At 43.3% G+C, this 18,724-nt stretch overlaps 1 protein-coding gene across 2 annotated transcripts in view; it reads left to right on the forward strand.

Moving 5' to 3' along the window:
* The window catches only part of ARHGAP15 (Rho GTPase activating protein 15), a 724,185-nt gene that overhangs the window by 78,585 nt on the left and 626,876 nt on the right, over positions 1-18,724 (forward strand). For both annotated transcript variants that reach the window (XM_088474917.1, XM_088474916.1), the window contains one exon: positions 17,235-17,303. In XM_088474917.1, the coding sequence (XP_088331043.1) occupies positions 17,235-17,303 (69 nt within the window). The remainder of the gene's footprint in view (positions 1-17,234; positions 17,304-18,724) is intronic.

Genomic DNA, 18,724 nt, shown 5'->3' on the forward strand with positions numbered 1-18,724 from the left:
AAACAAAATAAAAAAATATTTTCTGTGTTTGTGAATTGTGTGCACTGTGGCTGCACGTGCATCAACATAGGAGCAGCGCCAAGCGTGCGCCTGTGTCCCATAAGTAAAGAGCCGGCTGGCTCATTTCTTAAAGGGTGGTGTAACCCACAAAGTGCACTACTCTTCAGCAAAAATAAAAAAATATTTTCTGTGTTTGTGTGCGCCTTATCAGCACGTATATATCAATATAACATAAATGGAGGACCAAACTTTCTCCGATAAAAATAAAATAGGGAAAGATCAAGAACCACTTCCTCCTAGTGCTGTTGCTGCTGCTGGGAGTTGTTCATCATCCCAGAGAGGAAGTAGGAACACCACTACTTTTACTAAACAATTGACCCTCCAACAGACCCTAGCGATGAGGATGAAGTACGACAGCAGTCATCCTGAAGAAAAACTTATAACTGAGGCCTTGACTGCTATGTTGGTGTTAGACATGCGTCCGGTATCCGCCATTAGTGCAGTGGGATTTAGACAATTGATGGAGGTAGTGTGTACACGGTTCCAAATCCCATCTAGATTCCACTTGCATCCTCAAAGCAGCAGCGACAAGCGTGCGTCTGTCTGCTAAAGGGTGGTGTAACCCTCAAAGTGCTCCAAAAAATAAAAAACGATTTTTTTTCATGTGTTTGTGACTTGTGTGCGATGTAGCCGCACGTGCAACACCACCTGCCTGTGTCATAAGTCAAGGGCCAGTTTGGACATCTGGTCCGGACTGAAGGACGTGCCAACAATTTCTGACAAGTCTACTGTCACTGCATATGATACTGTCCTCAAAGCAGCAGCGACAAGCGTGCGTCTGTCTGTTAAAGGGTGGTGACACACTCAAAGTGTGCTCCACAAACAATAAAAATATTCTTCTTTTTTTTTCTGTCTTTGTGAAATGTGTGGGCTGTAGCCGCACCTGCATCCTTAAAGCAGCAGCAACAAGCGTGCGTCTGTCTGTTAAAGGGTGGTGTAACCCTCAAAGTGCGCTCCACAAACAATAAAAGAATTCTTCTTTTTTTTCCTGTCTTTGTGAATTGTTTGGGCTGTAGCCGCACCTGCATCCTCAAAGCAGCAGTGACAAGTGTGCGTCTGTCTGTTAAAGGATTACATCGGTGACAGCATCCAAGTAGGCATGTCAGACAGTCCGTATATGTACTGGCAGGAAAAAGAGGCAATTTGGAGGCCCCTGTACAAACTGGCTCTATTTTACCTGAGTTGCCCCCCCTCCAGTGTGCACTCCGAAAGAGTGTTTAGTGCAGCTGGGAACCTTGTCAGCAAAAGGCGTAGGAGGTAGCTTCCACAAAATGTGGAGAAGATGATGTTCATAAAAATTAATTATCAACTTTTCCAGGGAGACCAGCCTCCAGAACGTACAGAGGGACCTGTGGTGGTGGATTCCAGCGGGGATGAATTAATACTCTGTGAGGATGAGGATGTACGCAACACTGAAGAGGGTGAGGAATCGGTGAATGAGGAGGATGAGGACGACATCTTGCCTCCGTAGAGCCAGTTTGTGCAGGGCCAGATTAATTGCCAGCTTGTTTTGTGGGGGCCCAAACGAACCAATCATTTCAGCCACAGTCATGTGGCAGACCCTGGCGCTGAAATGATTGGTTTGTTAAAGTGTGCATGTCCTGTTTATACAACATAAGGGTGGGTGGGAGGGCCCAAGGACAATTCCATCTTGCACCTCTTTTTTTTCTTTGCATTATGTACTGCTTGGGGCCTAGTTTTTCAAACTGCCATCCTGTCTGTCACTGCAGTGTCACTCCTAGATGGGCCACGTGTTTGTGCCGCCCACAAACAAGTGTCGCTTAGCATAGTCAATCATCTACCTCGGTGCAACCTTTTGGACATAAAAACACTAGTGTGAGGTGTGAGGTGTTCAGAATAAACTGGAAATTAGTGGAAATTAAGGTTTTTGAGGTTAATAATAGCATAGGAGCAGAAAAATCAACACATTCTGTGATTTTAGCTGTTTTAATGCTTTTTTTAAAAAAAATACAGATCCAAAACACAAAACCCAGGACCCAAAACACCAAAGGGTGGTTTTTGCAAAACCAATCCAGATCCAAAACACGAAGAAAGATCCAGATCCAAAACCGAAACACAAAACACGAAAAGTGGCCGGTGCACACCCCTAATATATATATATATATATATATATATATATATATATTAAGGGCCCAGATCATAGACTCTCTAGTGGTTAGCCAAGCCTCTCTGGAGGCTGTCCACACCCCTACTGGAGGATGGTCACACCCGTAAGTATGGGCCCCTATCCTGCATTCCCTCGGTGGGCCATTCATGCCCCAGTCCAACACTGTGAGTGGACCTGTGAACAGTCTCTGTGTGGGCCCCGTTCTCTATTTCAGCGGTGCAGGTGAGTAGATTCTGGCACTGTGCCAGAGTATACTGCACACACGCAGGTCTACAGGAACATGGTGTCTGCGCCATGTTCCCAATGATTACTTTACTGCACATGCACAAATCTCTGGGAAATTGGCCACTGTGCCATTTTTTACCAGAGATTTGTGCAGTGCTGATGGAGCACTTTGCAGAGCAAAGTATAATATATAGGTGCAGGGTGTGCAGGGTGTATGTCCTTGTGTCCCCACCACACACCCTGCATCCATTTTAGATACACCACTGCCTCTGCAGTTATGTGGGTGATCTCTTGCTGTATTAGGTGGTAATGCAGCTTTTAACCTGTGACTCAATTATTCGCCATCTAGTGGACAATGCGTATAAACGGTAACACACACTACAGTTGTGAAGGACAGAAAATTAATAACCTAGAGTCCCTGATATCGAATGTTCTGTTTACATTCACATCTGCATGCAGTGTATAAATAGCTAATCCTAATAATACTAAGATAAGTGCAGGGGAGGAAGACAAATGCCATAATCATCCATCCAGACCGGAAACTACAATGAAAGTCGCAATCCTGCACAAGCAATCACAGTGGTTCCCCTTTAATGGCAGAGTGATTTATAAAAAAAATTCAGATCACGATACACTGTATATAAGGTTTGCGATGATGATGCTGACGAATGTATTAAATGTGTATAGGCATGGAATCTGACGATCTTCACACGCCATCCATTAGATGCATCCCTTTACACAAAGCATTCTCTAACCTAGGGCATACTTGCCTACTTTTGAAAAAGCATTTCAGGGAGATTGTGAAAGCACCACCTATGAACGCGGCAGTAAAGTGGGCGTGTACTGCTACATCTGAGGGGCGTGTCATAAAATTGATTTACAGTCAAATTTAAACAAGACCCAAAGCAGTCAGTAAGAGCTATTTGTTGATGAAAACACACTAATACTTTTCAGAAAATGCATGTAGCCATAGGGATCATTGTGCCTTATAACCAAGGCAGAGAAATGTTACTAATGATCCCATTTGAATGTATGTATTATATATCGGGGTTTTTAACAGCTACATAATGGGGGTAAGGTGCAATCAGGGAGATTACTAAACTCTTCAGGGAGTCAGAAGATTGCTACTATTTCAGGGAGTCTCCCTAACAATCAGGAAGAGTTGGCAAGTATGACCTAGGGATGGACATCAGAAGCCCGGCATCGAATGTTTGTCAGACTTTAGACATCAAATCCAGCAATGTGATGGCTGCTAGCCATCGCTCGGAAACCATCCGATGGTATAACCAATGATGGTTATACTGTGAGCATGCGAAGAAGCATTCAGTGCTTCGCAAATGCACACATTAGCTGCGCTGCGGACACCACTTCCAGGTGTTCGCAGCTGCATAGAAGCTGTCAGCCATCAGATGGGCATCGGAAAGCTATATCTAAACCATTGATTAAAAAAAAGTACTTCCATCAACTTGGGAACATTGATGATTGCTAACCATCGGCTTCGATGTCCATCCCTACTCTAACTTTCATGGACCTGCCACAGAGCAGCAACTGATTTTCAGCTACATTTTCCTCCACAGAAAAATCTGCACACAATTAATTCAGCATTTACCAATCTCCGTTAAATTCAGTTGTTTTTTTCTCTTATGCTCTGTTGATTTTATTGTGGAGATAACATATGCACTGTGAAAAAACAAAAGACACCTCTCATAACCGCTGTCTCTAGGCAAAGTCCTAATGTGCCTATGCACTGTGGTTAGCTCCGGACCTCTGTGAGCATCTGAGCAGTTCTCTAACTTCTGTGGCTAAATATCCTTCCATCTCAGCATATGGAGCGTGGGGGCTTATTTACTAATATGCTGGATAAAGGAGTAATGAGATGCAGTCTACTGCAACCAATCAGAGATCAACTTTTATCAGTCTAGTATATTAAGACTAATGAATTGTGTTCTCTGATTGGCCTTTAATACACAAACAGGCAATTTATTTATTTATGAAAGAAAGTACTTCTGTTTGCTATAAAACTATCATATAAAACTACTAGAGGACTATCTAGCACATCTTTGCATGTAAAAGGTATGCAACCAAGTAAGAAATAACAATTACTGATAATTCTGTTCAAGCTCTTTTTGTCGTGGAACTTGGCTTGAGATCACTTGCCCTCGGCTAAACACAACATGTCTCCTGATTCACGTATCTTGCAAAATCACGTAGCAGCACCAATTTCTCAATTTGTTTTAGTGCTGATTGGTTGGGGAGAGGCTGAGGTAGAAATGTATCTCACTTTCTCACAGAAAAAAAATATATTTTCCTTAAGGGAGTACTGAAATACACACTGCTTACCAGATACAAGCTGTTTGAAAAGGTGTTTGGCTGCTGAAATCCAATAAAATCAATTCAAAAAGGTATTCTCTGCTCTGGGGTCCTGAGATTGTGTTTATTGTTACCATCTGTTAAACTGCCTTTCAGGTCTACATTGCTAAATAATCCCTGTTTTCTTTAAAAGACACTTATACATTCAATGCGCTTTTACAAAACACATTAACCCAAGACTGAGATTCTTTAAAAATGACTATATTTATCCTTGGTGTGACTCGTCTGCTAATTGTAGCCTCATTGTAACTACTGTGATCTCCATGATATGCGATGTGGTGGAATCATGATTTTATTGGACGACGCAAGTAATAATTACCTACAGTTTTGATTTACAATAAACTGTTTAAGGCTCTACATACAGTATGGTTGTCTTGCTCTTTGTCAACTGGGAGTCTCTGGAAAATTCTTTGTATCCCCATGTCATAATTATTGCTCCCCCCATGCATTTGTTTTCTGTTATCTACACATCGACCCCACATTAACAGTAATGATTGTGGAGACACAACATCTAACAAAATGCCTAAAAGATCTTGGTTGAACGGCACTTCGTAAGTCAAAATTAAATTTGTATAAAAAGTATTTTTACACGTACTTCATAGATGTCTCTTTCAGTTATGGGCAGCATACCAGCAGGTTTAACAAGTTTAAATCAAGTTTCATAACAATCTTTCTACATCAGTTTGATAGGAGTCACACAGTTGTGTGCAGCTGGAGAACTCTGTATCCTCCATTATAGAACTCCCAGCTATTCCCCTCATCAGAATGATGCCTTGCCCCATATCAGGGAGATTGTGTATCAAATTAAATACACTGCCTGTAGCACACATTGGGGTCTACTCATCATCGCTTCATTTCTACAAAATTAGGTGAAAATTAAGATTTTCACCTATTTTTGTGTAAGTGCCAGCGTTATTCATCCTTCTTGTAATGCAGGAGATATCACTGATATCTCCTGGTTACCATTGTCCCCCGATAATTTCCACAATCCCCATACTATACTGTAGTATGGGGATCTGGAAATTATGAAATTCATCAAGTTCCGAAAATGCTTTTTTTTCGGAACTTGACAGTAATACTGTAGCCACCCTTCCTAACGCTCCCTCCTGGCTCACTGAGCTCTCCTCCAGTGAGCTGGGGCAGGAGAGCACACAGCAGCGGTGGCGGGGCTGCACTGTCTCAGTGGGAGTCACAGACTCTCGTGGGGGTGCAGATCTGCGGTGGCAGGGGTCAGTGGATACCATCAGCAGGGTTGACCGGGGGTGAGCAGGGAGGTGCACCAGAGCGAGCGGGGGAGGGGGGTAAACTCCTCCAGCCCCCTGCTGCTTCATTGTCTCTTCGTAGCCTGCCTGCACGCGCAGCTTCAAGACAGGCTGCAAAGAGACAGTGAAGCTGTCTCTGCAAAAGGAGCAGCTTTTCAGAAGTGATAATCAAGTATAGGAGGCATGATGAATGCCTCCAATATAAGGATTGAACTTTCAGTGAGTTCAATCCTAAATTATCACAGGGGATACTTTTACTATCATGAATAGACCTCTGAATGAGCCTAAGGGGGCATGTTCTGCTCCACACAAGGGGCATGTCTATCTCCACCCATGGGACGTATATCGTGTTATGCAGTGGTGCGCCCAGGAGTGGACCAGTAATGAAATCATTTTTTTTTTTCCCCAAAAAAAAGTGTGAGTCCTCTTTGCCCTACATATTAATGGGGAAACTGTTCATGATAACCCCACTTGAGGAACCTATTTAGCAAGTATCTATTAACAGCTTCCTCAGAGTTTCCAAAACAAAAACATTTAAAAAATGCTTTATTCTTGGAATTAAGCTTTTGTTTAATGCAACACTATTTAGATTATTTTATTTAGAACAAAAGGTACTTACTGTAATTATATGTCACTGTAACTCACCAATGCCACAATAATTCTTATTCTTGAATCACTGTTCTCAAATCTCTCTGGTTCAAGTCAGTAGGGAGAAAGGCAGATATCATCGTCATCGGCGTAACTACTGCCCCCGCAGCCCCCGCGGTGGCTTGGAGGCGCTGGGTAGCTTGGGGGCGACGGGGGCAGTAGTAGTAACTACGGAGGGTGCAGGGGGTGCCGGGCACCTGCTGAGTGTGTTACCAGCGGGCGCCCGGCTCCTATTCAAACCCCCGGCGGCAGCCGGAGGACGGAGCTCCCTCCGTCTTCCAGGTCCCGCAGGGCACTATGGGAGTGACGTAATGACGTCACTCCCATAGTGCCGAGGAGCGGACGCCGGGGTATGGACGGCAGCAGCACTGGAGTGGGGATAAAGGTAAGTGTTTGTGTTTTTTCTTTTGTGTGTGTTGGTTTGTGTGCGCGCGGAGGGGGGGAGCAACTACAGGGGGCTAACTACAGGCGGTTAACTACAGACGGTTAACTACAGGGGGCTAACTACAGGGGGCTAACTACAGGCGGCTAACTACAGGGGGCTAACTACTAGAAGGGGCACTACTACAGGGGGCATTACTTTAATGGGCACCACTACAGGGGCCCCTGCATAATGGGCACTACTACAGGGGCCCCTGCATAATGGGCACTACTACAGGGGGCATTGCATAAGGGGCACTACTACAGGGGGCATTGCATAAGGGGCACTACTACAGGGGGCAATGCATAATGGGCACTACTACAGGGGACATTGCAAAAGGGGCACTACTACAGGGGGCATTGCATAATGGGCACTACTACAGGGGACATTGCATAATGGGCACTACTACAGGGGACATTGCAAAAGGGGCACTACTACAGGGGGCATTGCATAAGGGGCACTACTACAGGGGACATTGCATAAGGGGCACTAGTATGGGGGGCATTGCATTTTGGGGCACAACTACAGGGGGCACTGTATAAGGGGCACTAATTTGATACACAGTTTACAGGTTATAAACTATGTTCCCAATAATCTGGTTCTACACGGACATAAAAACTATGCAACCTGTCTTGAGCTGAGGTGACGGACTGGCAGGAGCAGAAAGGAGGGTTGGTGAAGTAGATCTGTCAGGGTGGGATATAATGGGCATTACTGTTTGGCATAATGTGTATTTGGCATTACTGTGTGCACAATGTGCTATTAGGGGCATTACTGTGTGGCATAATGTGTAAGGGGCATTACTGTGTGACATCATGTGTTGTATGTGGCATAATCTGTTGTATGTGGCATTACAGTGTGGCATAATGTGAAATAGGGGCATTACAGCATGGCATAAATTTGTTATAAGCGCTTTACTGTATGTCATTATGTGTTATATGTGGCACTATTGTGTGGGATGTGTAAGGGGCATTGCTGTGTGGCATAATGTGTTGTAAGGGGCACTCCGGTGTGGCATAATGTGTTGTAAGGGGCATTCCGGTGTGGCACACTGTGTTATAAGTGGCATTACTTAGTGTGTCATAATGTGTAAGGCACGTTGCTGTATCATGTAACCAACCACACACCTTAAACGTAGTCTTTGGGTGTGTTTGATCTTTGGGCGGGGGGGGGGGGGCGCCTGAAACTTTTTTGGCATGGAGGAGCAAAATTTATAGTTACGCCACTGATCATTGTCTATAGAAGTGTCGAGGTGGGACAGGCCACACATGTGCACACCAACTGTACCTGTGTAAACTACAAAGACTACCTGCTGCTGCCTTGCTATTTCAATAGGTAATGTGGCATATGTTGTGTAGTGCCATAAATTCCAGCAGCCGGAGCTCATGCAGCATTTTTGGTGGTGGTGGGGGCAGGCACAGGCATAAGATAATTTTTTATACCCAAACGGGAGTCTGGTGGGTCTCTTAATAACTTGGGAGTCTCCCAGGCATTCTAGAAGGGCAGGCAACATAATCACATGACATGACTGGAGAGATCACTACTTAACACAAGTTCAGCTCACACTGCTCCTGAAATACTACATTTCCTTATTTTGTTTTTTGTCATTAAATAAGTCAGGATATATTCGTCACATCAGGTTCTCTGCTTCAAGGTAAACGTGTCAATACTAGAGAATTTGTTGAAAAGTGGTTCTTGTCGGCAAATCTAAATTCAAGTAAGAACAGTAGGTAAATATCTTAATGTCAATGTCATAGAGCAGAGGTTCTCAAACTCGGTCCTCATGGCACACCACAGGGGACTTAGGGCCTGATTCAGAGCTGAACGCTCTGAGCAGAGCGCTCGCTCTGAATCAGGGCCCTCCTCCATGAAAATGGAGCGGCCTCCTGGCCGCTCGCATAGCTGTGGGTGACCACCCACAGCATATGCGAGCGGCCAAAAAGATGGTCGCGATGGTCTTGACCATCGCGACCATCGGACTTGCGACGGAGACCCTGCGATAGGGTCTCCCTGCCACAAGCCCTGGAGTGATTTTGGCTCTATCAGAGCCAAAATCACTCCCACTGACATCACTAGTGATGTCAGTGGGGCCGGCTTCAGACGGTAGGCGTTCCCATGGGTATATCTCTAACACCTGAACTGAAAAAGGCTGACCTAAATTTTAGGAGAAATAAATACTTAATATAAAGACAGAAGTGGTTTTGGGTGGAAGTTGGGCCGTGAAGTTGATGCTATTGGTGTTTGGGGCCTGATACAGTAAAATGGTTGTATATTTGGCCTGATTCAGCATGGATCGCAATTGCAATCGCGTACGCAGATCGGCCAATTGTTGCGTACTTTGAATGCGCGTCGATCACACTGCGATTACGCACGCAGACAGGAATCTACTCTAGAATGAGTTACAGGCCGTGAGCGTTTGGGGGTGGTGATGGGGGAGTGGTTGCAGAAATGCAGGCATATCTGTTCATTTGAATGCCATTGCATGGGCGTGCATAAAATTTATATTAGCCACTGCGATTGCCTACGCCGCCTGAGTACTCACTGCGTGCGACAGGACTTGCAATTTCTGAAACAGGTCAGAGCTGCTGTAATTGTGCGTTAGGGGCCGATGTGCTTCGATGTTACCGATGTATACACAGAACTGCGAGGTATTACAGATGTGAGAAAGCTGTAGTGGGCATCTCTATGCTGGCTGAGCGGTGGCAGACATTAGCATATTTTCTCAGCTGCATTGAGTGTGATTACGCAGCTGTGATCGCAATTGTAATCCGTGCTGAATCAGGCCCATTGTTCAAAAGAAACATGCAGAAGAAAACAGATATCTTTGCCCAGAGTTGTATGCATTTGTATTATATGTGCCTGGTTCACTACCAGAGTTGGAAAGAAAACAGTTTAAAAAGAAAAAAGAAAAAAAAAAAAGTTTGTTGTCCAACCCTGGTTAAAAATCATTTAAACATGGTTGATCAAGGTTTCTAATATATAGCAATGTATCCCAGTACTAATATAATAGGCAGGATTCCATTTTTTTCATATAAACATTAATGCAATGAAAACTGGTTTACTTTAAACTAAAAAAAAAAACAGTGTAAAAAAATGTTTTTTGCTTTTTTTTTCAACCCTGCGCCTTATTCATTAGGGATCGCAACTGCGATTGCAATAGCGATTCCGCACGCAGTCTCACTGCGATAGTATGCTAATCCACTGCGATCGCTATGCTGTCACAGCGCTACATAAGGACGCCCACTTTACCTTACACACATCCATAATCTTTAGCAAGACTGCAAAACCATTGGTAACATCGAGTGTCATCGCAGCCTCACGCACACTTGCACAAGCCCTGACCTTACTCAGGAATTGATAACCTCGTCGCACGCTGTGAGTACTCAAGCTGCGTACGGCATTGCAGTGGATAATATATGCACGCCCATGCACTGGCATGCCTGCGTTTCGCCGACTACCCCCCCGTCACCTCCCACAAATGGCACTTCCTGTCAATCACTCTGCGTAGTCACTACGAACGCAGTCCCGATCGCAATGGCTGATTCACGCATGCGCAGAACGCAACAATCGGCAGTTGCGATCGGTAGTGAATCAGGCCCCCTGTTCATTACAAATCCTTATGATCAGCGAGCACTTCCACCCACCCTATACTAGGTTCAAAAGATACACCTCCAAAGTCCAAGCAGGTGTTTTCGCCTATGTCCAGAACTGCATAGGATACATACAATTACTTGAACACACCGCCTTCACTGAACATCATCTATGTGAGAATGTAAATTAAAATGTGTGTTACAATATATGAAGTCAATCTGCATACATTAGGTTGACCATTGCTTTTTTGTTTGAAATATTAGTACAGTACTGTATTTCATAATTATTTGAAAAACTAAAATAGTTTTGCCTGTTATTTTTCTGTCTATATTCTCACATTTTACTCTTGATGCTTCTGGCAGACCAAGGCAGATATTTTGGCACTAAATACCATTCACTAGGGACATCAGACTGGCATTGCTAGAATCATGTTGGCACAAAATGCCTGGCTTCAGTTCACTTCACCTGAGCAACATAACAAATCCTCATATTCTACATACTGTGTGTGTGTGTGTGTATATATATATATATATATATATATATTCTTTATAACATATATATACTGTATATATAAGCAATGAGTCAATCAGCGGCACCCACAGGACTTTTTTCCCACGATAGTAAATCAGGAGACACAACTCCAAAGGCAGATTAACATTTCAGTTGTATTTTCAGCATTCGTCAAAATCAAATAATACAAAACAAGCTGCTCACCTTTAAATCTTCATACCTTCACTGCGCTGTGCTGTCTGCCTCCTCCCAGGTCAGGTCAATGTTCGATTACGTCATCATCCGGCGACGTGCTCTCCCTGGCGCTTCCAGTTTTCCGGGAGGTTGCTTAGCAACTACAAATACACACAATCACCATAGTGCTCATACAGATGTGTCCAGCTAAATATTTGCTGATCGCGCTACTAACGTGCGCATGCATCGCGCCATGCGATTACCCGCTGCAGCATACACTACGGTACGCTATGGTGCACACTGCGATCACACCATGCAATCCTAAGGAGGTGCAGGTGTGAATGCAGTGCGTTTATGTGCTCGTGGGCACATGCCTCACGCCATCTGTGGCGCGATTTGCTGCGTACACATCAACGATGTAGCAGGACACATCTGTATAGCAACAGAACAAAAACATCTAATAGAAAGGAACTGTGGTAAACTATTACTACAAGAACATGTAATCATACAGTATAAGAACGAGCAATATATATTTTGTAATACCACATAAAAATCACAGAGCTGCTATAATTGACGACTGGCAAAAATAGCACAGTATATGTAAGTATTAATAACCATAATTAATACTATACATAATATAAAATATACTATGGTAACTTTACAAAAAGACGTTGCTGAAACAGATTATGCATAATCTTAATGTAAGAAACATTAGGAACAATCAAGTAAAATTCCCGGCATCCTAAATTTAGATGAGACAGGTGATGTATCCATCTCGTCTGCATCCTCAGTTAAGTCTTCGCTCTATCGCCACCTCTCAGATAAATTTGTATCTCAATGTTGACAGGTTGTGTTTTAAGTCTACGAAGTGACACGCTACTGGTTGTTCTTGTTCACGGGCGGCCAACTAATGCCAACCGGATAGATGATCCGGTGAGGGCCATGCACTCTCTAAACTGTCTTGTGGTCTTTCCTATATAGAAAGTGCCACAAGGACAGTGTATGTAATAAATTATATATGTACTTAAGCACGTAAGGACCTGCCGAATAGGGACATGTTTACCTGTCTGAAGAAGCAGAAAGGAATTACTGCATTCCAGATATATATATATATATATATTATATATATATATATATATATATAATTTTTTTAAAAATACTTGCCCACATCCCCTCTTCACTGTAAGATTGGGGGTAATTGTCGACCTAGGGCCTGATTCAGCAAAGATCACAATGTAGCGTACGCACGCAGTTTTACTATGAATATATGGTAATCCATAGCGATCGCAATGCCGCCGCAGCACTACATAAGGACGCCCACTTCACCTACACGCACATCCTTAATATGTTTAGCAAGACTGCAAAAACATCAGTTCAATCGAGTACCAACGGACCCATACGCACAGTTAGGGCAGGTCAGACCTTACTCAGAAATTGCTCACTTCAGCTCACACTATGAGGCTTCAGGCTGCGTATGGTATCGCAGTGGATAATTTATGCACGCCCAGGCAAAGGTGTTGAAACGCACTGGCACGCGTGCGTCTTGCCGACCACCCCCCATCACCACCCACAAACGGCACTTCCTGTCAATCACTCTGCAATGGGTCTGTGAAGTCACTGTGATCGCAGTCCCGATCGCAATGACTGATGCGCGCACACGCACTGCGATGCCTACGCATGTGCAATAGGCAACTTTCGGCCGATTTCGTGTGTATAAGCAACTGCGTTCCTTGCTGAATCAAGTCCCATTTTCACATTTAGCTAGAAACACCCCTGAACTCCCCAGTGCTTCTCTGCAGACCATGCAATCTTCACATATGCAAAGCAAGGTAGCGCTATTCACAGATCCTATGAAGTTAATAGGTGTCAGTGGTGTGCATGGAGGTTAGTCAACACAGCAGATATCCTAACAGGGGATTGGTTTATTAATTGGTAGAAAGCAGGTGCATAGTGACACAGGGTAAACATAAACAGTATGCAGCAGGTACAGTATGCAGTATCTACAGGTGCAGGGGCACGTCCTTCACTTACTTCCAAGGACAGAGAAGAGAAGATGCGAGGAGAACCTCTGAGCCGCACATGCTCTGTAGTGCACAGGGTCCGAGGTCATGCTTCCTGAGGTCCAGGGTCCTCCTAGCACCCTGGACGGAAGAAGAGACAACGCGCAGTGCTCTCTCCTCCAACAAGCGTGGTATCACAGAACAGCACACGCTTTGTAGTTATGATCTGTCATAATTGTGACTAGGGTTAAAACAAGATGTTAATTACAGCTGATTGGACGGCAGTTTCCAAACTTGCCAGGCAACTCCATTGAAGACCTGGTTCAGTCAGTTCCATTGAAATTTTAATTTCTTTAGGCCAATATGCCTGGAGAATGTAATGATCAGAGGTGCTAGATAAATATCTCCCAAAAGTCTGAAGTCCTCAGCGGAGCCATCTCTGCCACTTGTTGGAGTTGGCGTTCTCTTTAAGAAAGACCTAAATAGAGGGAAAGTAACCAGAGTTTTGACAACTATGCGATTCCTCTTGGCTGTTGTGGGAATTCAATGCTGAAGTGGCCGGTTGATCAGCCAAGGGGGGCTTGTGAATCTTTTCATTAACTATCCCCATTGTATCACTGCCCTAGATTCATGTATTACATGTAGTATTCTCTTTAAAATATGCATTGCTTTGTATACGTAAATTTCTAAAATATTAATCACAGGTTTACTGGAAAATGATTCACTATAATAATGGTATGTTGATCCTTTAATTTCAATTTTGCATTAATAATGAAAATGAAAACTCTGAGATCTTAGAAGTCGTCTCAATAGCATCGGTGAATCACTCTCACTTACAGTACATGTTAATAACACGAGGAGCTGACACTTCAGAAAACAGGTTGCAAAATACAGAAAATAAGCTATGACATTTTCTTCCTTCCCCAAAGGAGTAGCTGCCACGAACCAAAGTATTTTCATGAAAGCGCTTTTGCTTTAGATGCAGAATATTAAGAGAGCAAAACACTTTAGGACACAGTCTTGTCACCAGATGTTTTTTTGCCTGTAATGTATTTGTTAAGCGGTGTTCTTTTATATAGGTCATGTAAAGTTTTACATCGTGTCAAAGATGCCAGTCTCTTCTTCATTTCAAACTTGCAAATGTGCTGGTTTGTTATAGTGCTGCGGAGCAGCTGAGCATCAGATTAAGGGGCCTATTCATCAACACTAAAATAACGTTTTTAAGGACATTTTCCTTATATAACGTTATTTTGGTATTCATGAACAGACTTAACACAGGAGATATCACAGATATCTCCTTGCTAAGTTCCCCTGCGTTAATTTCCACACTCCCCATACATTAGTATGGGGATGTGGAAATTATGGTATTCATCAAATTCCGAAAATTATCAATTTTCGGAATTTGATGCAGTTACTATTCGCCACTGTGAGGTGGCGAATAGCAGAATCCACTTACCTGTATCAGCGTGTGCAGGTCCCCCGACGAGTCCCTCCGATGCTCTGCTCCGTCCTCAGGCTCCGGAGGCTGGTCTGTCATGTGTGCTCCCCAACAGAGCACAAGAAAGTTTAGAAAAAGAAAAAAAAAATTTTTTTTTTCTAATCTGTCATGTGGTCTGCAGGGAAACCACATGACAGACCAGCAGGACGGAGCCGGAGGCTGCTGCGCGGACAGGTAAGTGGGGGGGGGGGGAGGTGAGCGGAGGGGGGAGGGGGGGGGGAGGGGGGGGGGAGGGGGGGGTACGAAACTTACCGCATCTGTTGGCAGTGCTGCGCATGCGCTGGTTTTACAGATGTAACAGCGCATGCGCAGCACTGTTTCCAGATACGATAAGGTAGTGTAGGCAGAGAAAAGTATCTATTTCCCGAAAAGCTGTAATCGCAAAAATGACAGCTTTTCGGAATAGATACTTATGGAGAGGTGGAATGATGAATTCCACCTATAATTAGCTAGAACTCCATGAGAGTTCTAAAGCTAATTATCTCCATTGAATTTTTACGTTTAATGAATAGGCCCCTAAGTGTATTATTATTATTACTATTATTATTATTTGTTATTACTTGCAGGGCTATTTTTCTGGAAAATAGGTTCAGGAACTGGAGCTATAGAAAAACAATTATATATGTTATATACAGTATACTTATATTTATATTATATATATATATATATATATATATATATATAATATTTAGAAAAGAAGGCACTCAAAAGGGTCTTTTAAATAAAACTTATCTTATGGAAAATATATTTTGGCCCAGGACAGTTAATGAGAGGTTAAGGAACTGAGGGCCTGATTCAGCAAGGATCGCCATTCTGCTAGAACGCACGCACCGCAGTTGCTATTATTAGTGGTGAAATGCAAATGTTTGCAATCGCTTTGCAATCACAGCTTACCTAAAGGACGCCCACTTCCCCTTACACACATCTGTATACTTGGGAAACATAGCAAAATAATTGGTAACATCGAGTAACATCGGACCCATACGCACAGTTAAGGCAGGTCAGACCTCACTCAGGCATTGTAACTTCAGGTCATACTGTGAGGCCTCAGGCTGCGTATGGAATTGCAGTGGATAATTTATGCACGCCCCTGCAACGCCGTTCCAACGCACTGGCATTACTGCATTCGCCCGACCACCCCCTCGTCACTACCCACAAATGGCACTTCCTGTCAATCACTGTGCTCGGGGTCTGCGTAGCCTCTGCAAATGCATTTCCCATCGCAATTGCTAGTTCGCGCACGCACACTGCAATACATACCCATGCCGCAATGTGAATTAATCGACTGATTGTGTGCATCTTTGCATCTGCGATCCTTACTGAATCAGGCCCTGAATTCCTACTGAAAAATAGCACTGTGCACATATTGCCTATTAGACAAGGTCATAGGTCATTTGTGCAGGACATTGCACAATTACATACGTCTACACAAAGCATTTACTAATAATGCACATGGCCCATCACAAGGAATAAAGGGTTTCAATTATCTTGAGTGCAAAATATATATTTTTTTCACCAATTTATTGATTCCTCTGCAGTTACTCATGCACATTTGTGGTCATTCTGAGTTAGTGGATCACATGAGATTTGTCGCACTGCTCAACTGTGCCAGTATTTTAGGCTATATTTTCATGTGAGTGGTGGGTCAGGGGCATTAATGTGCAGTACAGTAAGTGCGAGTACATGTAACTTAAACATGCTCCTTTACAAAGTGGCTTATTTTACGTTATACATATCTTTGACATCCTGTCCCCAACCCCTTGGGCAGCTGCAAAGTTAGTGCTTGGCAAGGAATGCATTTAACAGGGGTTGATGATGATTATGATTGGACAATCTCTCTGGTGGATGCTATATGCTAGATTTAAGATTGCATGTGAGTAACTCAAAATATTGATGAGAAAATCTTAGAATTTTCACCACTGGCTCAAACATAAACCCCTTCACAATCACATGCGAGCATTAAATGTGCTCAAACTTCTTACCACTTATCTTCCCATTGCCGCAACCTGAGCAGAGCTGATGTTTTAAAGAAGACCATCTCATCAGCTGCTTCAGCCTAGGTGGCTGCAATACCAAAATGATAGGAAAGTTTGGGATAAGAGCATTAGTAGTAGTACATTGGGACATGTAAAAGGGGGATGGTGAAAATGATCACGATTTTTTATGGTGGTATCCTTTTGTACCTGTGGAATCAATTAGAACCAAGAGAAATAAAGTAATTAATTAGTTTTGGTAGTTCATTAACAGATAAACTTCTTCTTTGGTCAATTATTAGCGTCTTCCTCCTTCAATAAAATTGTATCTTATGTTTCAAATACAATTCTTACTTTCTTTGATTTTTTTTCAGATTTCTCGACATCGAAGGAATCACTCTCAACACTACGTGTCAGACAACACGATTCTGAAAGATATTCTAGTAAGTTCTTACCCACAATTAGGTTGGCCAGAGACTCAGTATATCTGAATTTCATGAATGTCTGTTTCATTGACTTGACCATTATGATTACAGTATTTGAATTGGGAATAATAAGAATTTAAATAATGGGGTTATCATTTGTAGGAATAAATGTATAAAAAATTATCCATCTGGACTTTTATACCTAATACAGCAAGCCAACAAAATGGTTAAAGGGCATACAGTATAATGCCGCTAGTTCTCATGCTGTGCGCAATCCTAGAATATTTCAGTGGGAGTGGATCTCCAAAATAACATGCCCAATATGTGTCATGACTGGTGCGAGCTGTTCTCTTTCAGGTACATTGGTGTTCCCAGCACTGGTAAGGGGATGGACAGTATTACTATACAGTGAATATGAGATGGATGTCATAGCTGAAAGCTAAGACATATGCAGAGGCAGTGATGTATTAACAACAGTACCCCACATACATTGGGGGTCCCCACACATAGCTACATCACCAGCGTGGGTCGCAATGCGGCATATGAGAACAGGAGTTTCTGTATGGCATAATGCGAACTATGTCGCTAACTGTTAATAAATACATTTTAGCAGGGCTAATATGGGGAAAAATAGGTTCAGGAACTGTGGGTGGAGCTACTAGGGGTGGAGCTATAGAAATGTTTTATATATATATTATTTATATATATATATATATATATATATATATATATAGTATTTAGACAAGAAGGCACTCAAAAAGGAATTTAAAAAAAAACTTATCTTATGGAAAAAACATTTTGGCCCATCATAGTTAATGATAGGTTAATTGTTCCTGCTGAAAGATAGCCCTGCATGTTAGGTACACATTAAGGATGATGAGCTATTCCTGGGAATTCCACCCATGATGTCGCACAGAGGGGGCAGGGCCACCAGCACCGGGTAACAAGCATTGCACCAGAATATCCTCAGGATGCCCAGAACAACTGTACTTACATGCAGGAGATGGCATGGTATGCTCAGAGCATTCACATGACGCTCTGCGCAGCACTAGCACGTAGTGGACAATCACTGCAATCTTACCTTGCTCCAGTAAGCGGGTCACTCCTCTTCGGCAGTGCCATATTCCCAATGATATTCGGGAAGATGTTGCATGTCCATTAGAGAGCAAAAACTCTGGTACAGTGCCAGAGTCTTTGCTTTCACTGTGCGCCACCATCTTCCTGAAGATGTCACTGAAAAGATTCTGCCGCGGAGGAGCAAGGTAAGTCTACTCAGGGGGGAAGGATGAACAGTGGTCTCCACCGGGCCCTTCCAACAAGCCGGGCCCATGTAATTAGTACTCCCTCCCCACCTCTCAGTGCCCTGGTGAGGGGCACCATCAATGCCCCCATGGCTCTTGCTTATGACTAACAGGGTGCTAGCCTGAAACACCCGCTCA

This window comes from Taudactylus pleione, unplaced genomic scaffold (genome assembly GCF_031769625.1).
Source record: "Taudactylus pleione unplaced genomic scaffold, aTauple2 ptg000156l, whole genome shotgun sequence".
Lineage (NCBI taxonomy): Eukaryota > Metazoa > Chordata > Amphibia > Anura > Myobatrachidae > Taudactylus > Taudactylus pleione.